This window comes from Lycorma delicatula, chromosome 11 (genome assembly GCF_047948215.1).
Source record: "Lycorma delicatula isolate Av1 chromosome 11, ASM4794821v1, whole genome shotgun sequence".
NCBI lineage: Eukaryota > Metazoa > Arthropoda > Insecta > Hemiptera > Fulgoridae > Lycorma > Lycorma delicatula.
This window is the reverse complement of record NC_134465.1, coordinates 39,297,127-39,320,416: the sequence shown is the minus strand read 5'-3', so window position 1 is coordinate 39,320,416 and position 23,290 is coordinate 39,297,127. Positions and strand designations below refer to the sequence as shown.

Sequence of the window (23,290 nt, the reverse complement as noted above, 5' to 3'; positions counted from 1 at the left end):
ATTTTTTGGAAAAGGTTTAGAAGAAATTGTAGTGACATTTATTCCGTCACGTTTTCTAAACTGGGATCTGAAAAGTGTTGCTGTTCGGGTTATGTTTTGGATATTGTTGTGTCATTTTTTGTATTACTGAAAGAATGGCTATAATATTGCGTTCTTTCCCGGAAATATTTAATAAATATCAGGAATGGGTTTGTGAAAATCCTCAGCTTGCTTCTGAGATAGAATCTTCCGTAAAGTGGATTTCATATTTAATTGCGGGTGAGGTTATATGATGAAAACGGTTTTGTAAATGTTTTGATTTTTCTATCAAATAAATGTGAAGTTTTTGACGCTTTTGACAAATTTCAGATTAACACTGTTCAAGTAGTTTTATTAATATCTTCTTTCTGTTACGCGCCGTCATTGATAGCATAAATACACGTTATGAAAACATTGGTGCCTAAATTTAGCATATTATCAGCAGTAAATTTTTCAAGATAAAAAATTCTTTTGACCGGCATTAGAAGCTATTGGAGTAAACTTAAAAGAAATTAGCAAGAAAGCAGTAGTTCCCTGTATAATTCTAATAGTAATAAATAAAGCTTAATTTAATTCCTGTTTATTGTAATACAGTTTGGTATTAAATGTTAATTCTTTTATAAAATTAGGCATTTTAAACTTGTTGGTTTATCAAATTCAGAGAGGTAAATGTACCTTTTTAAATTTATGACCTAAATTATTGAAGTTAGTGGTCTTATAGTAGGTATACTAATTTAAAAATTTTCCCCCTTACAATTACTAGTTATTTAACAAAAATGGCTAATTGTGTTTTAAAAGTGTGTTCTGCATTTAGCATCAGAGCCATTTGACATGCTTGTTTGTAGTAATGTGAAATGCTCGTTCAGGGTATGTCATTTATCAAGTGTAAAGTAATCCAACTGGTATAACGATAAAATAAAATAGAGGTTTGACTTGGTATAACTACTACTTATTATTAAATATCTTATCTGTATTATATTCTTTTATTTATTATTTTGTATAGGTGATGCCACATAGCATTGAAACAGTTTATATTATGCCAAAGCAGATATTTTACATTAAAAGCTTTGTTGGATGTAATGTAGCTTATATATGTATATATTTTCTTTTTTAATTATTAAAATAACATATTGTTTGATCATTTAAAACTGTATAGTCTGGCTATTAAGTATTGAACGATTCTTTAAAAAAGAGGTAATTATATACAATTATGGTTACATCTCTGCTTTGATGAAATTTGGAGTATAACTTATTTAGGACCTTAGTCATTTGTTATAAATTTTACAAGTGGCAAGTTATGTTGCTTGCAAGTTTCATAGTACCCGCACCAAACATTTTGCTATTTCGCACCATACACATGTAATATATGTCATTTGCTGACTAAATAATTTGGTCTTGGTTAAATTTAGTTCAGAATAATATTAAATTTGCATAAAGTTAACTTGAGTAGAAGTCTTGAATTGTGATTTAATCTGATAAATGATGTGACAGTAAATTTCAGTTAAAATTAAACCAACCTAAGCTTAACCGTGACTTATACCCAACTAAACTCAATTAAATTTAACTTAAACCAAGTTATTTACTCTGTACATAATATATATTACACATTTACCAAAATCTACACCTTAAGCTTAACATAACTAAGAATCTAATTTCATTCTTAACTTAATTTTATTGAAACCAAATTATTTAGTTTGAAAAATAATATAAAGCAATATGGTAAACATTGCACATAAGTGCATGTAATAGTAGTAATGCTGAATTAATGAAATTTTGGGTGAGGGTACTGTGTAACTTATGAGGGATATAATTCAGGTGAAAGGCACTTCTGACAAATAATTTAAGTAGTAATAAATATTGTAGATCCTAAAGAAGGTATATTCTAAATTTCAATCAAATTAGTGGTGAGTCTGTAATTGTATAATTTCTAAAAAAAGTATGAGAATCATTTCTGTGTACCTTTGGTAAAATAATTTTATTTAGCCTCAGTTAAATTATTATTAGCACGGAAAGAAAACATTGAATTTATTTATAGTTTGATTTTTATGCGTTTTTTTTTTGAGAATCTCAATATTTTTTGTTTTCTATCTCAAAAAACAGATTGATATAATATTTTTAATTTTACAGCATTTAACATGAGACCATTGAATTTTAATTTACCATCAACATTGAAGAAAATTTATCATAATCTCTATGTTCTACAGTCATTTTTTTAATAATTGTATCAAACTGATAACAGCTTATTGTAAAGCAATAGCCTTGTTTTTGTGGAATTGATTTTTTTAGCATAATCCCTATCGATGTTAAGTATTTCTGAGATTGAGAGGTAAGTCTGATGATAAACACTTCCACTTATTTCATGAATCGGTTGGTGACTTCTGGTGAACATCACATCGGTTAGCATGGCTTTTTCACTAAAACATTCCTTCAGTTTCAGGAAAAGATGTAAAAGTCAGATGGTTTATTATCAAAGCTTTTCCAATTATTATACCTTGTTCTGAACGATGTGAAGTGGTGTGATATAGTACCCTCAGATTCAAGGCTATGAAGTGGTGTGATATAGTACCCTCAGATACTAGGCTATGCCAACATTTCTGTGTGTAGTGCATTATAACTTTCTATGAGTCGCATAATCAATCAAAAGAATACCTTTTTTGTCTCAAAAACCCATTGCCATGACTTTCACAGTTTAAGGTGCCCATTTGAATGTTTTGAGTTTTGTCAGAGAATTTATGTGGTGGCATTCAAGAAACAATTATTATTTTCAATTTTGTAAAATATTCTGTTTCATCCCCTGTCACTATGTGATCAAGAATTCACCCCTTTCTGTGCAATAACAATAAAAAATGCCCAATAAGCAGTTACTCTCTTTTGCTTGTGTTCTGGTGTCTGTATTCTTGAGACCCACCTCTTACAGATCTTGTAGTACAGATGATTACTGACAATTTGTCAGAATAAGGATAATATTTTGTTAACAGTAAGGAAAGCAACATGCTCATCAGTTTTCACTTCTTTTAGAATGGTTATTTTCACTTCTTTTAGAATGACAGAAACGATATAAATCTTACTTCATGTGAATGTTTGTTCTACCCTAATTGAGTACAGATACCATTTTCACATGTTTGCTTTTTTCATGATACCTTTAACATTTACTTCAACCAACTGTTAATTAAAATTAACTAAAATAATCCATAGCAGCAGTATCTTCATCGCAAATCATAAGATTATAAAAGAAACCACTTCATTCCTCAAATATTTTGTAATCCTAGCGTGGAATTTTTTTTACTAAAATAATGTATAATTGATGATTTGGTATCGTGTAATGGATTATAGAAACTATTAAAAAAAAAATAGGCAATTTAAGATGAAATGCATGTACTGTTCCAGGGACAATGAAAGGTTTATAAAAATATTTTTTGTATTACTTTTCTTACTAAATTTTGACAGTAAATACTATTTCTTGATAGAGATCTGTATAACTTGTTTTGTTGTTTTTTTCTATCCCCAAACTTTCTTTAGCTGTGATTAAGGTAACAAATTAGTGGTTACTAGTAGCACTGATTAGAATTTCACTCTCTCCCCCCTGCCCACCCCTCCCCCTCTCATCAAGCCAGTCCTTGTAATAAAAAATGAAGTAGTTTGTACGATTGAATATCACTTAGTTTTTCGGAGCTCACCATACTGATGTGCAGAAATATTTTCATTTCAAGAAATTAAGGTTAAAAGAAAACACTTTGTTCCTCATGCACTTAGAAATCCTGGCAAGGAATATTCTTTTGTTTTTTGAATTGTTATACCACTTTTGTGAGTGACTGATCTTTTATTAGATTGCCTATAACAATTAGATTATGGCTCCCAAACATAATACATACCTACATACATGATCTGTAAACCACATTTACCTGTAGTTATTTTATACAAGAGGTATTCAATAGGTAAAGTGACAGAGACAAATCCCCATTATTTTATTATAGTTTTTCATTAAATTTAAAAAAAAATGTTTATTTTTTTTTTTTACATAATCCCTCACTGCAGTTATACACTTTCCCATTGTTCTACTATTTTTTATGCCATTGGCAAGCGATTTTTTATTTTAATGTAAAAACATTATTGTACAAGTACATTTGTTTTTGTTTCTGTGAAACTTTATTACATGTAATAACTGCTTGAAAGGGTAAACAAAAGATGTCTAATAAGGGCATGATGTGGACTATAAATTAGATGTAGTAGAACCTCCCTAACCCTTAACAGTTTTTTTATTTTAGCAGAAAATTATTTTATTATGCCCTTTTTTTCTCTAAACCAGTTGTTACTTTACCCTTGTCTATGCAATGTAGTATGACTAAAACTAATAATCTATTTATGTACTTTTCTTATGCAATATAAAAAGTAATATTTAAAAATTCAACTATATCACTCTCATTTACACGCGATGTACAGGTCATTTTGTAATAATAAATATCACTTACAGTACCTAATTGCTGTATCAGTAATATTGTAAAACAGTAGCAATTCAAATAATAACACGAAGATCATTTACATAAAAAATTACTAAAGTTAGTTTGTAGTAAATAACTGTTATTTCTTGTTTATATATGGTCACATCCACAGATACAAACAGTTGGAAATAAAAATTTGACTGAAAATTATATGAAAATAATGAAAACTATAACACAAAGAAATAATAAAACATGCAATTTAAGGAATGATCAAAACAATGAAAATGCATGGTAACAGCTTTTCAGAAGGATATGAAACAAGACATAGAATAGAAAACAGATATGCTACTAGCACTGTTAAAGTAAAACTGGAACTAGACTTGTACTTATTGCAGTAACTTGTCAAAAAACAGAATGAAACAGGTCAATTAATAATGAATTATTCTGTCAGAAGCTCTTTTCAGCAAAAAAGTGAATGAGTTATTTTGTCAAGGGAAATTTTTATCAAGGTAGTTAAAGACAAGTTGTCAAAAACTAGTAAGGGGTTAATTGATTTTTTTAGAGGTGTAAAGGGCTGATCGTGTTATGTTTGGACAAAAACAATCATTTCTTCATGGTTGAAGAACACAAGAATATGATTGAGGAATGCTTCTTGAATTCCTTGCTTCAAATTGTCCTTGATACATCCCAGATTAGTATAAAGTTTTGATATTAATAAAGTCAATAATTTAATACATTAGCTGGAAAAAAATGGTTTTTCATCTCTTTCGGGATGAAGTAATAAATATTTTTTGGTAACATTTTAGCCAGAGTGAATTACCATTGTGATAATTTTGTAAAATTTAATTACTAATTTAAATTTTATAGGCTGCTAGCAATATATCTATCCCAACAAATATATCTTTGCGACTAATCATTTTGTATTATTTTTTTAATAATAAAATATTCTAATAAAATATAAAATAAATTATTCATCTTTTGGTCTGTTAATCGATTAGATGTGCATTATTTAGATTTCACCTGTGTAGGATATAACGTAGGATCATTATTTTTAACTCTCATTTTAAAACTGAAATAATGAAATCTTTGTCAGTTATTTTACATGCAATCTTTTATTTTGAGTGTAAGAAAACCATTATGGTTTCTGTTTTCAAAATATTGAATGAAAATTAGTAAAGATTTTGCCCATTCTAAAAAAAAAACCTAGGATCAATTTGACGGTTGATATGACTTTGCCCTACTGCAAAACACTATGGTATAATGACACTGGTCTTCATAATTTTAACAAATTATATCTGATGACTATTCCAATTTAGTTTAATGATGTCAAATGAAACATCAGTTACAACTGGCGGCTGAAATGCATTACACACTGGGACATAACAGGAAAATAAAATGTCGCGCAAAATGACAGATAATGCCAATTTTTAATTTTATTCCTCTGCTACAAACAGCAGAACCCATTTGACCCTTATGCTTTCATTTTCTGACACTAGCTTATATTAGGGCGTCTAATAAGCCTGCTATGTTGACATATCTAATAAATCTTGTAATGATTGAATTTTTAGCAGCAGAATAAGTAAACGCTATTTACATTCATTGTCATCTTAAGTCTTGTTTATGGTCATGAAACTGTTGAACTGGTGATGTTACTGTGAGTATGTAGTCAATAAAATTTTGTGTACAATAAACTGGGAAATGGAAGTTGAAGATTGCAACGGTAGACTAGTTTTCTAACCAATGAGACGTACCAAAAGGAGGTGGATGAATCAATTAAAAATGACAAACAGGCCACACAACTATACATTGCTGCCTACATAAGCATATCGAAAGAATGAGTAGGACACATTATTTGCAAACTGGACTACTATAAAACCTTTCATGGTGGGTGCCATGTAGACTCACAAAAGCAATCGACAGCAACAAAAGGAATGTTGTGAACAGCTTCTGAAAAATTGTGATCATCTAACATGATGTGTGACGTATCGTGTTAGACAATTCATGGAGCAAATAATCTGCAACATGATAAGATAATGCTTGGTAACACATAGAGTGTGCAACCGCTGAGGCTCTTTTAAAATTGAAATTTGAACCTATCCGCATCCTTAATACTCACAGATGCAGTAGACTGCAATTTTTACTTCTTTCTGCATTGAGGAAGTATTTTAAAGGTATTCATTTCACCATGGATGATGGATGAACTGAAAGTTGAGGTCATAGATTGAGGAAAGACTCAGTATTGCTCATTTGTGGCATGAGAAAACCGGTTTCCCGTAAATGGTGATTATGTGGAAAAATAAATGTAAGTTTTTATAACAAATAAAATGTACTTTTATGCCATATTTATATGAATCAACTACCTCTTTTCATTTACGAGTTATGGACAATCGTGTATTTTAATTTCAGCAAATCTTTGTATTTCAGTGAATGAGATAAGACACCTGATTTTTTATTTTATTTTTTTGTATTTGCTGCGTACTTATGCAGAATTTATTTTCTTTTTGCAGGAAAAGTAAGCGAATCAAATGTGCTGTCGGAACTGGTTTATAGTATATCAAATTTATGGGTCCTTTTTAATGATAAAATAATATTAAGTGCTCACAATAGGTGTAATTCAGTTACCGATCTGAGGGATTCAATTAAGACATGGTTGACTGTACTTGAATATTCTGAAGTGTTTATCGAAATATCAACCCGTCAAGTTTGGGGTAGGAAAGTTAAATGGATTGTTATTGTATTGATACAAAGTTTCAAGTAAGATTTCTATTTCATTTTTTTTTCTTAAACTCTTAGTTATAAAAAAAAATTGACTTTTATATTTTTATCTGTCAATACATTTTTAGGTACTTTATTCTGACAAAGTTTATAAAACCTTTTTAAATTTTAGTGAATACATAGATGTATTCATGTATGCAAATTTGGTCGTTCATTAATTTTAATCAGATTTTATACTTGTAAGTAGAAACACCTTTCTGTATTGTATGAGAATGATATTACTATCTATCTGTAAGATGCCGGTATCCAGTTGAAAGAAAAATTTTAAGTTCTTTTTTTTGTTATAATATCAAGCTGCATGTATTCAGTAATAATTTACATCAAAGAACATCACTACTTGATGAGGTTTGTCAGGAAAATAATGCATATAATAGCAATATTCATCTGGTTACGAATCTGTCGCACAGCTTTGACTCAGCTACTTTTATTTCCTGAGAACCAGCCTCCTCCCACATTCGACATTTGTACCGTCCCCTTAATATCAGTCCATATCATGATTGGTTGCTTTCTTCTAAGGGATATACAGGTTTCAATTATTTAACTCTCCATCAAATGCCAGTACTTGATGGCAGTCTCAAGATTTACATCAATATTGTTACTTATTGATTATTCACAGGTTTTGTCATTTTGTTTTTGTTAGAAATTTTTTTGTAATTCACAGTCAGTCCCCTGTGTGTTCTATCATTCTGTGCTCTATACTTTAATATAAACACTTTACAGTCCTAATTTTGTGACTATATTGGAGTCTCAATATAAGATTCTATATTAGAATTCTATAATAGACCAAACATTACAGTAAAAAATCGCAATCCTCCCACTCTTTTCAATGCATCTGGAGCTTCATTTCCAGGTTTTTTTAAAGTTTGCAGCAGTACCTTTAGTTCCACCCGGCACATCATTAGGAATCCGTTTTAAATGGTATTCTAATTAAGATTCTATATTAGAATCTTAACTAGAATTCTATACAGAAGAATTGAGAGGAGAGTGAAAGAAGTGTTAGGAGAAGACCAATTTGGTTTCAGGAAAAGTATAGGGATAGGGGAAGCAATTTTAGGCCTCAGATTAATAGTAGAAGGAAGATTAAAGAAAAACAAACCAACATACTTGGTGTTTATAGACCTAGAAAAGGCATTCGATAACGTAGACTGGAATAAAATGTTCAGCATTTTAAAAAAATTAGGGTTCAAATACAGAGATAGAAGAACAATTGTGCTAGCATGTACAGGAACCAAACAGCAACAGTAATAATTGAAGAACATAAGAAAGAAGCCGTAATAAGAAAGGGAGTCCGAGAAGGATGTTCCCTATCTCCGTTACTTTTTAATCTTTACATGGAACTAGCAGTTAATGATGTTAAAGAACAATTTAGATTCGGAGTAACAGTACAAGGTGAAAAGATAAAGATGCTACGATTTGCTGATGATATAGTAATTCTAGCCGAGAGTAAAAAGGATTTAGAAGAAACAATGAACGGCATATATGAAGTCCTACGCAAGAACTATCGCATGAAAATAAACAAGAGCAAAACAAAAGTAATGAAATGTAGTAGAAATATCAAAGATGGACCACTGAATGTGAAAATAGGAGGAGAAAAGATTATGGAGGTAGAAGAATTTTGTTATTTGGGAAGTAGAATTACTAAAGATGGACAAAGCAGGACCGATATAAAATGCCGAATAGCACAAGCGAAACAAGCCTTCAGTAAGAAATATAATTTGTTTACATCAAAAATTAATTTGAATGCCAGGAAAAGATTTTTGTAAGTATATGTTTGGAGTGTCGCTTTATATGGAAGTGAAACTTGTACGATTGGAGTATCTGAGAAGAAAAGATTAGAAGCTTTTGAAATGTGGTGCTACAGAAGAATGTTAAAAATCAGATGGGTGGATAAAGTGACAAATGAAGAGGTGTTGCGGCAAATAGATGAAGAAAGAAGCATTTGGAAAAATATAGCTAATAGAAGAGAGACTTACAGGCCACATACTAAGGCATCCTGGAATAGTCGCTTTAATATTGGAGCGACAGGTAAAGGAAACAATTATGTAGGCAGGCAACATCTGGAATATGTAAAACAAATTGTTAGGGATGTAGGATGTAGGGGGTATACCGAAATGAAACGACTAGCACTAGATAGGGAATCTTGGAGAGCTGCATCAAACCAGTCAAATGACTGGACAAAAAAAAAAAAATTGGAGTCTAACATTTATATTTATGTTACAGGTAATTATAACCACCCAAGGTTTTTCACCTAACAAAAAAAGAAATCATACACTGTAATTACATATTTAGTGCTGTGTGTAAAAGATATTTATGGAAGTATGGAATCATCTAAATTTAGCAAATAAACCAAGGTTTATTTTTTATGAATAAGTTTTTTCCCAACTACTTATACTCTAAATACCTGAAAAATCATTTTGCATAAAAGATAATGTTTTGCTTCTTCTTCAACAGTTTGCTTTTTACTCATTGGTATAAAAATTAAATAAAAAATTTGTTGAAAAATATAAGTATATTAAGAAAAATAATCTAACCGTGTTTATTACTTCATAAAAGTTATTGGGTCATTTAAAGTGTCCCAAAAAAATATAAGCTGTGGTTGCTTGACCAGTTCAAAAAAAAATTTGAAACTTACCTACTTGTTTCCTACATGTTTAACGACCTTAAAACTATTTTTTTTTAAGCAGTTTATCTGTGGCGGCCATTTTTGTTATGGTGCACACATCTATTTTTTGTGATTGTAAGAGTTTACGGAAAAAATCATAACTAAAAAACTATTAGTCCTGGATGGATGAAACAAGCAATTTATTCATATTTTCTCAAGATAAAAGATTGTCCAGTGGTTTATTTACCTATTTCTTCTTTCTGTGAGAAAATTACCAATAAAGTTGAACATGAAAAATAGTGATATATTTACCCCCACATTTTTTGAGTTCTTGAAAACTAATTTTTTTTAGAAATACAAATTTTGGCTTCAAATAACTCTGATGGGGCTGGTGATAAAAATCTCAAATTTGCACAACTTGCAGTGTTTTTGTAAATGTTTGTGGCAAATAAAAAAGTTTCTTGTGTATTCTACTAGTAAAAAAAGTTATAATATCTATGAGATAATACTCATTATACTAGGCTTAGCATAATACTCACCTGTGATCATATTATGCTTCACTACTCGTCTGATTGAAGGAAGCTATTTGGCCTAAATGTTCACCATCTCATCAAAACGAAAGTAACACAATAATAGACCTGCACACACATCTCAGGTTGTCACTTTAAAACTCTGACTTGTGCTTTGAAGTGCTTCCTGTGGTACAAGATCTGGCTTCCAGGATGAAGATTCACTTCAAATAATGAGTTAAAAACTAAGACAATCATATTTTACAAATGTTGATAAATTGCACTATATTAAGGGTTTGGAATTACAAGAAAACTTTTTTTTTTAATTTTTGTAAGTGTTGTGTTTTCTTTGTTAGAACAGCCTTCATTTTGTAGGCGATAAGTGATGATCAGGTGCATAAAGAACTATTCACCGCAATGCAACGATGGCACATAGTTGCTGATGAGATGGAATGGGTTAACAAAAAATAGTTAGAACCTAACTTAAGATTTTATTTTCAGTATTCAAATTAATAAAAGTTCCAGTATATTTATTAAATTTATATTTATTGAAAAAGTAAAGCAACTTTTAAATATTTTTTTTTAAAATCTACTACAGATTATCATTGTGAATGGTATTATCATCTTTTGTTTGTTTATACTTTAATGAAAAATAACTGTAGTTATTAGTTATTGCTTAGTCCACATCATTTTATTGTGAAAGAAATATATGTGTTCCATAACAATGCAATAGACTGTAGAAAAATTATTCTGTAGTTAATCGGTACAAAATAAAAATTAATCAGTTGAACTAACGGCCATACCTGAAAATAATGCAAGCAGTATTATAATCATATGTTATTTCATTATCATTACTTTTTTATCATGTTGGCTGCAGTACTGGATATATGTGTCCTGTACAAGCATTTACAATAAGGCATCCTGTTCTCGATTTCGCTTCTGTACAGTAAAGGTCCTAGGTAGTCTGTAAAAAAGGTTAACATTTATAGTCACTTAGGTGCAATACCAGTTTTATAGGATCAGACAGTTTGAGCTTAAACGAGATAGACATTTGTACAGCTCATATCACCGCTAAGTTACACAAATAATTCTATCGATGACCGACAGATACTGTTAGATGAGACGAAATTTACAAGATATGGATGCCCTGTAATGCACCAGTGAAAACTTAAATACCGGACAAAGGGGGTTTGTAACCTACAAAAATTATGTTGTTAAAAAAAGTACTGCTGCCAACATGTTATACAGAGAATTATATTTGTTTATGGTTTATTTTGTAGTCTAAATCAACATTATTCTAAATGTTAGTCGTGCAGCCTCCTCAGACAAATTAAATTATAGGAATACTGCTGTAACCGGCTTGTAGTTTTCTTAAAAGAAAAGGCACCTGTATTATTTTCATGTGATATGATGCATCAGCTTTGAACATACGGTTCCTAAAAAATTGGATCGGTAGACTCAGACGTAGCCCTTAGTCTGTAAATTCCCTGAACCCAAATTAACTTTTTTCTTCGTATGATATTAAGAATACTGTATAAAGCAAAAAGAGTTGTGACACCTCAATAATGTTTTAACAGCAAAAGATTACCGATGTCACTAAAACTGTTATGTGTACATACACCAGGTGATTGATAGCATTTTAACATATGCAGAGTAGCAGTCAGGGTGCATATTAAAACTTATTAAAATATCTGAAAAGAACTTTCTAAGATTTTTTAAAGCGTTTGAAAATTTTAGCCATTCAATCATTTTTTATTTATTTATGCAGGTACAAATTATTGAAATCATGATGGTTTCCTTTTGCAAAGGCCATGTGTCAATTTATAAAAATATAAAATAACAGGAGAGTGTGATAACTCTACAACTTTCTCTAGATTATATATAGTATTTCCTCTATTTATATTGAATTTATGTAATACATTGTTTATTAATTTAACAATTACATTGGTATTTATGAAGAGATATGCTTAGTTTGATGTGCAAGTTGTTGGCACTAAGGGTTTTCCTGTGCTGGTAACATTTCATAGGCTAAACTTATGGTAGATAACATAAGGTGATACCTTCCTCTTTAAAGCATCCTTTCGGATTTAAAGCCGATCTTTGTTATTTTTATAAAATGTCATTATGAAAAAATGAAGACATAATTACCATAAAATTAAAAAATTTAAATATATAGGCTTATATAATTAAAATTTTACTATGTATAGAAAGCAGCATCACCCATAAAATTTTAATTGATTGGACTAACACCAATAAATTATTGTAAACAGTCTTGCTGATTCAATCAAAGTGTAATTTCTTTTAACTGGGTTTGAACAGCTATCTTAGCAGTGACCTCTAGTTGCGGAGTAACAAAATAATCTATTATTAATTCGGGAACTGTCAATCTGTGACCACTGAAGACCAGCTATCAATGTGTAATTGATCATAACAGTAAACAGGAGCATAAAATTATCCACAAACACCCCTCCCCCGCCTGTTCGCAATGAGGATATGCTGATTTAAGAAGTTCCAACATTCTTTGCATAGACTTGTCAGGGTTCAACTTATAACCAGCAAGACTTAAAATGGAGAAGGTTCAAAAACCTTTCTGAGCTGTGGGTGTCTGACTTGCATCATTCTTATATTGCAGGGTATTTTTACTCATGATGGATGCAGCATAATGATTCTGTTTCTGCTGGCTTAAATATATGCTACAACAAGAATTGCTTTTCTTTCAGGAATGAAAGAATTACCCAGAACCGATAGAGAAAGAAAAACCTCATCTATCCTTGGAATTTTTAACAGGCTAGTGAGAGTATAAAATGTAATTTTTTCATTAACCTTATAGCTGTTAATTAGTATCTTGATATAGTTGTCATTTAAATCTTGTTTCGCTTGTTGGAAAGTATATCCTTGGCCTAAACATACTAGTGTAATGAATATCGGTAGCATTGCTGGTGAGAAGATTAGTTGATCTGTTACAACTTTCTTCACTGTTGTTTGTAGACCGTTTTTACCATACATTCGTTCCAATATTATGAACCATCTTGATATGATAGGTGCCTAAAGTAATTCAACAAAGAAAATTAACATTTTTTTCACAGACTCGCAGATTTTTTTTGTATACTTTTAATATTACAAGTTTAATATTGCATATAAAATGGATTTTGTGCTGTACAGTGTATATATATTTATATATTATATGTAGGTGTATATATATATATATATATATATACTTGCAACAAAATTTAATTGTGTGTTTTTTATTTTTTTGAATGATTTTGTAGTACAAGGTAAAATGTATTTATAACTATTAAAATAAATTTATGTAAGCGCAAAATTTTTGAAATATGATGCAAATATGATTTAAATATTTTATTCTTTTGGAATAAAATAACCAAAAGACATTAATAAAAATATTAAAATCATCAAAAATATGTTTTAGAAAATAACATTTTTCTTACGTGTTATAAGTATCATAAATAATCAGTGCTCTTTTAATAAGGTATTGTTTTTTGATATGATGTCACAGTATAGAATAGTTGACTAAACAGTCAGACAATATCCCATCCTTTTTAATATGAATAAGTGTTTAACTACCATAAAGGCTCACTACATAACATCAATAATATCAAGTCCTTTGATATTCCCTACGGGTCTTAATACTACCAAGAAGATATGAAAAACTAAATTATAGATTCCCTGGATAATGCGGATATAGATTTCCAAGGTGTAGATTTACTTCTCATGTTACTTAAACTTGGTTGTGTGAATGTGCATCATTGTTTTCTACCCTCTCTGAATTTTAAAAGTTCTTTGTAAATTAGAACATGATAAGGCACCCCCACAAAATAATTGTCTATCTAATATTTTATTTATAAGACCGACCATCAGCTATTAATTTATTATTGTTCAGATATTCAATTTTTTTAAAAGTACTTACACCACATACTGCTTTACCGATTCAATCATTAATGGTTATCCAACATCTGGAATGTTTCAGGGAAACATCCTGATAATTGGTTGATGTTAAGTGGAAATAGAATTGTGATTTTTCAAAGCTGTTATTATTGTTGCTGTACATTACCAAAATCAAAATCAGTGAATATCCGTTGATTGATGTAAAAAAAGTGCTGTCATTGTAATTGATTTCAGTTGTTGCATACTGTATCGGGTGTTCAAAAAAGAATATCGAGGTTTTAATTGGTTATCTCTTTGATGACTTGTACAATGTTGATTTAAGGCTAAAATCAAAGAGCAAAAAGACAGTTTTAGTTGTGGTGCGAGGCCGTAAACATGTGTAAAGCGCATATTTTATGCTTGCTTTAGATTGAATCTCTATTGTTATGCTTGACAACGCCACTAGCAATGACGGAATAGAAAGCCTTTTGTGTTTTGCTGCTTGCTACATGTGAATCTGTAGTTACATTCAATGTGAATTTAATAGAAAGTTTAATTATGATCCTCTGAGTGATGGTAACATTCATCAATGACATAATAACTAGATGAAAGGTTTGAAATTACTGGATGTCTGTGTAAAGGAAAGAGTACAGGACAACCATGCATGTATGAAGAAGCTGTTGAACATTTCAGAGAGTCTTTCCTGCTAAGTTGTAAAAGATCTGTTACGAAGGACAACTGCAATGCTGATGATGTCAGTTTAGAATGTTTTAAGGAAACGCTTACGTATTTTTCAGTATTGTTTACAGCTGTTACAGGCTTTGAACCCTACTGAGTATGCTGTTCATGCCAAATTCATGATTGAAATGTTACTGTATGATGATGGCTTTCTTGATTGTATCATTTTAAAGACAAGTCACACATTTCATTTTAGTGTAAACTAACATATCTGGGGATCAGAAAATTCCCATGAGCTCTTAACAATCTGAAAGGGACTCCTCAAAATTAAATGTTTTTTATGTGATATCCCAACAGCAAATGTATGGAGCATTTTGTGAAGCAAGCATAACAGAAGTCACTTATTCAGATACAGTGCATACACCGTTCTTTCCTCAATTCCAATTCAGAACAGAAATCTTCATTTGACATCAAGATAGTGTGTCTCCTCACCGGCATAACTTTATAAGCATAGTGAAATGATGTTTCCCCCTACTACTGGATCAGTTTGGAATGTACTCTATGACAATGACAGAGCCTGTTTGTAGTGGCCTTTAAGGTTACCTGATCTGATTCCATGTAATTTTTTCCTTTGGGGTTTTATAAAAGATTTGTGCATTCGCTTCCACTACGTACAGCTTACCCATTTTGAGGTATAGGAAGAAGCAGAGTTGTTGCTTCCATTACTCCAGACATGTTAGTTAAAGTACAAAATTATCTCTCCTGTTGGTTTGATGTGTACCGTGAGTTACTCATTCATTTTATGTGTGATTCATTATTGTAAGTCAAAGTTAAGAGATAGTAAATAGCTTTAAAAACCTGATATTTTTTTTTTGTACTGCCTTATATTAATAGCCTTCATTTTTATCATTGGAATTTTATATCATTTAATAGTATTATAATAATAGTGAAAAAATTATATAAAATGAATATATAATAAAATATTTCTTAAAACTATATATATATAAAATAAAAAAGGAAAAATGTACATGTATATATATATGCCAGTTTTGTATACATGTTTTTTACATTTATTGTATGAAAATGATAAAAAATATTTTATTTGAAATATTGTCTGTCACTAGCTATACATTTTTCCCACCTCTCTGACAATTTATGAATGCCACGCCAAAAAAACTGTTGCACTTTTGAGGCAAACCAGTCATTGAGCCATTTTCATAAGAACTGAAGAGCTGCTCAGCAAGTGCATGTCCCATTGATGTAAATAAATAGTAGTTGGACGGAACCAAGTCTGGTGAGTAAGCTGCATGCAAAAGTATTTCCCAACTGATCATTTCCTTAACTGATTTTGCTGTGTGTGATGGTGCATTATCATGACAAAAATCACTTTGTTATGACTTTTTTGATATTCTGGTCATTTTTCATGCAATGCTTGATTCAGATCAATCATTTGTTGTCGGTAGCGTTCAGTATTAACAGTTTCACCATGTTTTAGCAGCTGATAATAGATCAGACCCTTCTGATCCTCCCAAACACAGAGCATTGTCTTCTTTCCATGTCGATTGTTTGCCTGGAGTTGCCTGGAGGATTTCAAAATATAGCCACTTTTTATCACCCGTCACAATTCAATGAAAAAATGACTTTCTTTTGTACCTGGCAAGCATCATTTTGCAAGTGGTTTTTCGGTTTTCTTGCTGTCTTTCATTCAATTCATGTGGAACCCATTTTCCTATCTTCTTTCTTCTGACTGAAGTCAGCAGTCCTTGCATAGAAAATATCAGTTGTTTGAAAAAGATATCCATTATTATAACCTCTTTTATTTATTTCAAAATGTTGACTCCACTTGAAACATGTGCTGCAGAAGAACAGTGAGAGTGCGATTAGATTGTTATTTTCTGAATGTAAAACAGAGCAAAATTTATTTGTAGGTGTTAAAACAGTATATTGAAAAGTGTATTAATCGTATAAATTTTTATAAACAATTCAAACAGTTTAAATCGGGAAGAACTAGTGTCACTAATATTCATCATAGCAGAAGACTGGTGAAAGTTTTGAATGACGCTTTGCAAAATCACATTAATGATCTTATTCAGAAGGACAGATGCATAAAAATTTGGGAAATTGTTGAAATTTGTAGTTAGATTATCGGCACTATCCATTCTGTTATCCTTGATAACTGAATTACTAAATAACTTTTTAAATATTGGTTCTGTGACAGATTATTTACCACAAAGATTCCCGAATTAACATTTGTTGTGAATGTAAACATCTGAGTCGGTCCATCATGTGGGACCATAAAGGTCCAATTTATTGAGATTGTTTAGAAGAAGAGCAATATTCAGCAAGTACTATTGCAAAGTGCTACAAAAGAAAATGAAACCTGATCTGTTCTCTCTCAAAAGATGTAATTCTGCATGGTAATACCTGTCCCCCATACTGCTCAGAAGATACAGTGAAGCTATTCAAAAGTGAGTTTTAGTAGGTGTTGCCACATTCACCTTATTGTCTCAATTTCGTACCAACAGATTTTTCTGAAAAACAATGAGCAGGTCAAGAATGGTTTAGACACAGATGAACAATTGTTTACTATCGGAATAAGAATGACGAGATTACAGCTAAGCGGCTAAATGTATCCAGAGATACTAGCATTAGTTTCATTGTTGAATAAATAATTTTTCTACAGTCGAGTGTCTCTAATTATTGAATGACCTTAATATAATCTATTTTATTCTTACCAAGACAAAGAATCCTACGCTTGAATAAGCGAGTGTTCTTCTCCAGTCAATAGATTTGAAATCTTTCTTTTCTAAGCCTGTTTGTGCCACCAGATCTCCTGCTCCCAAAAGTAATCCTGTATGTTAAAAATATCATTAAGTTTTTTCCTAAATTTAGCTGGATTGTGTATAAACATGTTTTTATAAATTACACAAATGCAGTTAAATTTTTATCATAGGTGATACTCTCGACTTCTATTTTCTCCTTTCATCAGATCTATTCTTATTATCTTGTAGTTAAAAATGATTCTAAATGAAATAAATTCACTCTATGCTTCTTATCTTGGCTGTTAATGGTCTCTATATCAGCATTTCCTGATTGTGGAATACGGGAGCTTGATATTGCTGATTGTGGGATAACATATTGTTGATCTTGTCAAGTTTTTTTAACAGTAGGACCTCCCAACCTAGACGAGTTGAAGATTAGGAGCCAGCTCTATAAGTACTTCACAGAAGCATCTATTCTTTATGTTTGAGGTAGACTCAGAGTTTACAGATTAAGAATTTTTCCCTCTCTCCTTATTTGTCTTCCTGCATTCTTAGTTGTTATTTTTCATTTTTTTTTTTTTTTTTTTTTAATTAGTTTTCTTATTAAATGGAGTAGCGTAGACATCTATAATCAGTAGCTGTTAATGAATGCCGACATGATGAATTGAAAATTGCCTCCCTGCTCATTGTAGTTTGATTTTGGTTATATATTGGAACCAATTTTTCTGCCTTCATTTCTAACCTCACTTTATAATTTGTAGTTTCTAGGATGCTACTTCCTTAGATATTACATGTTTTTACAAAATGTCAAATCAGAGACTTTCTCATCCAGGATGAAAACATCGTTTTGATTAGATCAGGCATCAATTATAATCAGAATTTCCATATTTCTATGTATAGGCACTGTACTTTTATTTAAATGGAAAACAGTACAAATATGTTTTAAATTTGAAAAATTGAAAACATAACTATTACAATGGAATAGTTTATTTATTAATTTCTGCACATGTAGTGATTATTGTGTGTTATTTGTGAACTGTAATTTTAGTAATGTTATCACAACATTAACCTTTAAAGCATAACCTACACTGACATTGCATACTGATATTGGGATTTATTTATTTCAAATTTATTTTTATGAGGAAGATGAAATTATTAATGTATGAATATAAGTAATATATAATGTAAGTGAATGGAATAACCAATAATAGCAATTCACTGAATTTTATTATTATTATGAGTAAAATAAAATTAATTTTGTTACTATGGTAATAAACAAACTTTGCAAAATCATGCAGTAAATAAGATATTTTATTCTATCTTCTATATAAAGCTGAAAATTTGTTTGTTTGTATCTTCTTGCATCGCGCTAGAACCAACCAACAACCGATTGCTTTCACATTTTCAGGATACATTTGTGTTTTCCCAAGGAAGGTTTTAAGCCATAGACCAAGGCCCTAGACTCTGTGTGAGTAAAATCGTCAATTAGATATAGTCATTAAAGAAGAGAAAAATTAATAATTAAATTAATGTGTGTCACCATGGAAAGAAAAATAATTTGTGAAGTTTTTCTTATCAAAGGTGTACGTACTTTAGTTACCATAGCTACTATTATTCTGTCTTTTGTAATTTAGTTTCTTTTTTTAAGTTTCTATAAAGCCTGAATATTTCTAATTATTATTTATCAGTATTATTCTCATAACCATGCGGGCAACAAACACTACAGGAATCCTGGCTAGACAGGAACAGCAAGCTCTGCAGGCCTCCAGAGGAGAGCCCCCTGGCTAAAAGGGAATGGCGAGCAAAGTGAGCTCTGTGGCCCTGGCAGCCCTTGGGTCAGCCTCAGGGCTCACCTGCGCCAACCTGGGCTACAAGGGTAGGGCAGAGCCCCAACCGGCTTTAATATATAATAATACGCTATACATCATGTAGGAACAATTAAGATGTGATGCTTCACAGTGGAGAATGAACAAAGCTGTGGTAAAAGCTTGATCAAAAAACATCACAAAATACGTAATTCAGAATGCATTAATGAAAATGATTTAATCACTTTTGATGTACTTGTTGAATTAGATGAGGCATGTTAGTTGCAGAGGGTCGAAATAAATAGAAGAAAAAATTTCCTAAACATGAGACCAATCTGAAAGAGTCCCTAAATGCTGTAGATTAACGTATGAAACTCTTTATAAAAATATCTTCTTGCTATTTATTTTATTAACCAATTATTGAAAAAAATCGCATTTTTTACAATAATTTATTAAAAAAGATTAGCAACAAGATATTTTTATTTTTATAAAGAGTTTCATACATTAATCTACATGACTTCCACTTTGTCTCAGCATGGGAAAATGTTTTCTTTTATTTTAACCCCCAGATCTAATATGCCTCATTTAGAGTTGTAGAAAATTAAGGGGTTTTTAATATTTTAATTTTTCTATAATTGTATTAAAAAAGTTTTTTTTGTATAAAAGAAATTTTTTTAATTTTATTTTTAATAAACTAATTGAAAATCTTTTAGATGGGTTAGCTAGTGATTCCCAAACTGTGCACTGTGGTGCCTGAGGAGCCACAGCCTCTTCACAGGGGTGCTGCAAAATATTATAAAAGCTTCATAATTAATTGAACAAAGACATTCATAATTATTAATGTTAAAGTAAAAAAAAAAAGAAAATACACGAGTTTTATTTATTTTTATCTCTTACATACAAGTAGTCATACTTTTTGGGAAGGACACCAGTTTTAATCAAAAAAGGGCGCCGTGACTCAGAAAAGTTTGGGAACCACCGGTTTAAACAGTACTGGGCTAATAATGACATTATCTTTGCATGACTTTGAGGCTTAACTTCCTTCTTAATAATGTTAATAAGCTAATGATGGAAATATTTTATTCTCTGCCACTCGGTTAATATTTGCATATTTTTTATTCTCAAATTTTACCCCAAAAACTAAAGAAAAGGATCTTTTTCTATCTACTTTTTATCTGTGTGAAACACATAAAAAAAAAATTTATAAATATGTTTCCCGCCATGTAATACTGATGTCTTTTCTAATGCCTTTACTAATTTTGTAGGAATTTTTATACAAAAAAATCTTAAGTGTACAACACATGACTTACTTGTATGCCTATTAAATAACATTTACACACTTTTTTTTTAATGAAAAGGACAGAAAATATATTTTTTTTAACTTTTGATATTTTTTCATAATTTTTTTTATGAAATTATTATTCATTGTCAAATTATTATTCATTACAATGGAAGATTAATAATTATTAATAAATCAAATTATTTAAATTAAAAGAAGGAGATGAAGTTAGATTCAAACCGCTGTACCTTCCCCTAAAATCCAAATATTTCATTAATTAAAATTTCATTTGGCTATAACTCTCGAATCAATGAAAATAAGTACCACTTATTATATATTGTTGAAAAGCTCTCAATGAGAGCTTATTACTGCAGTTGAGAAAAAGTCCAAAATCCAATTTTTTTGGATTTTGGGTTTTTTGGACACTTGGTTCATTTGATTGCAATCAAAACAGGAGGTGCATAGCTAGGTAAATCCAAAATTTCAATATCCTACGGCTAATCATTTTTGAGTAATGTCAGATACATACATACGTATGTACAGATGTCACGCTGAAACTAGTCAAAAATGGATTCAGGGATGGTCAAAATGGATATTTTCGTTGAAATCTGAAATTTTTTTTTCAATACTTCCTTTAGTCATAGAAGGAAGTAAAAAAAATAACCAAAAAATACACAAACTCTTTTTGGTTATTCAAATATTGGCTCTTTTTACAACAATTTTTTTTTGTAGACATTTATGTTGTTGGTATTTAAATATATCATCTATTTCTTTATTCAGCTTTTTTTTTAAATTTTATTATAAAATTTACTGGCTGAAAGATCATAATATACAAAGAATGGTCATTCTGAGTCAGTGTGTCCACTATTCCAACTCTTTGACAAAAAATTACAGAACCCGGATACAATTGAATAATAAAAATTGATCACTTATCCATTCAGCTCTCAGCAAAACGTAAAGCAACAAAAGAAGTTTAAGAAGACTTTTTCTTATTTTTCCAAGATTTTGTTGATCCCATAGTTTATTTAAAATCTCTTGTAGCATATGTTTTTCTTTATTACCTGTTTGAAGCATCTGCATTTTAACTGGATGTAGCTCCATCAGTTTAATGTAACCTCTTAATAGACAATTGAGTTGTCGCATTTTAAAATAAAATTTTTTTTTAAATTAATTTTCAATTGTATAAGGTAAATTATTGCTGATTCAAGTTTTCAGTATTTATTATCAATATTATAAACTGTAATATCTTCAGATAAGTAATGTTTATTGTTTTTCTTTAAAAAAAAAATTTCTGGAATGCAGTTAATTTCAGGAAGAAGAAATTTTAATGTAATGTTAATGTTGTTCTGTTGTAAGTCAATTGTTCACTATTAATCATTTAATCTTAAATTATTTATTTGTCTATTGCCATGGCAACTATGATACTAATTAATTATTTATGTTTTACTAAGATAGAACCACTATACAATGTATTTTAATAATTCATGGTAATCATTATATTGATTTCATTGTGAAAACTTTTTTTTGTAGAACTTTGTGTTAGTGTGTATATGAACTATAAAAAAAATTGATTTATAAGTTACTGATAAATAATATATGTGAAAAAAATTGTGCATTTATAGCCACTTTCAGGCATTAACTGTACTGTGACAGCTGTTTTTGTAGATCCTTGTTGAAGATTTCTGCCTCCCAGGTATCTAAGCCTCCATGAGCCCTTATATTCTTTCAAAGCACTGCATATTCAGCCGCTTCTTCATCTTTGTAGGAAGATGGTGATATCTTTACATTAAGATGTGTGCATACTTCTGCACCCTCTTTGAATCTCTGCATCACCATGCAAAGCACTATATCATAAATAAATGTGATGCGATTAACTGAGTTTTTGCAGCATTATATCCTTCTGTATATAAGAAGTACAGATTACATTAGTGAGAGCATCGATGAAAGGGTCTGTGTTTTATTGACCAATGCTTTATTAGCGTTGAGTTGCTTCACATCAGAATGAGCAGTAGATGGTCATAAAATTGTAGATTGTTGATAAACAGCAAAAATTTTTCATATAAACGTAACGTGATAAGTGGGCGTAACCCAGTTGTCAATTCTCGCTTCTATCTGCTAAACAGATAAAAAAACAAACAATAATAATCTACACTTTGATTATATAATCTTGTATTAGAAGTAAATAATATTCTTGTGTGTATATTATATGCAGGATTTTTTTTTTTTTAATCAGGGTGGAGTTTTTTAAATGTTTAATTTATTAAAAATGCTAACAGAAATATAATAGGCCTTTTCATAAATCAAAGTATTCTGTTGAGTTAAACGAAAAGGTTCCATTGTCTGGGTTGTAAAGGTAGATATTGTTTTTTTTTTAGAAATAAGTGATTATTCTGTTTAGCAAATTGCACATTCACAAAATACAAACACAGGGATAAAGTAACTTATTTGATTCTCTATATATGTCTATCCAATTCATTCCTTGTAGGCACCAAACCATGATTTGATTGCCCATTTTTGCACCTCGAAAACTCATTCCAGTTT

General features: G+C 30.4%; 2 protein-coding genes across 2 annotated transcripts in view; one reads left to right on the top strand and one right to left on the bottom strand.

Moving 5' to 3' along the window:
- The first annotated feature begins 66 nt into the window (after positions 1-66).
- The window catches only part of Pex16 (peroxisomal biogenesis factor 16), a 39,030-nt gene continuing 15,806 nt past the window's right edge, over positions 67-23,290 (top strand). The window contains exons 1-2 of the mRNA XM_075378159.1: positions 67-258; positions 6,965-7,211. Of these exons, the coding sequence (XP_075234274.1) occupies positions 135-258; positions 6,965-7,211 (371 nt within the window). The 5' untranslated portion in view covers positions 67-134. The remainder of the gene's footprint in view (positions 259-6,964; positions 7,212-23,290) is intronic.
- On the bottom strand, positions 11,030-21,892 carry LOC142332430 (mitochondrial inner membrane protein Mpv17-like). Its single transcript, XM_075378876.1, has 4 exons — positions 21,811-21,892; positions 17,639-17,754; positions 13,254-13,388; positions 11,030-11,146 (listed from the first exon to the last, which is right to left on the bottom strand). Exons 1-4 carry the CDS (start codon positions 21,890-21,892, stop codon positions 11,030-11,032), a joined length of 450 nt encoding a protein of 149 aa, XP_075234991.1.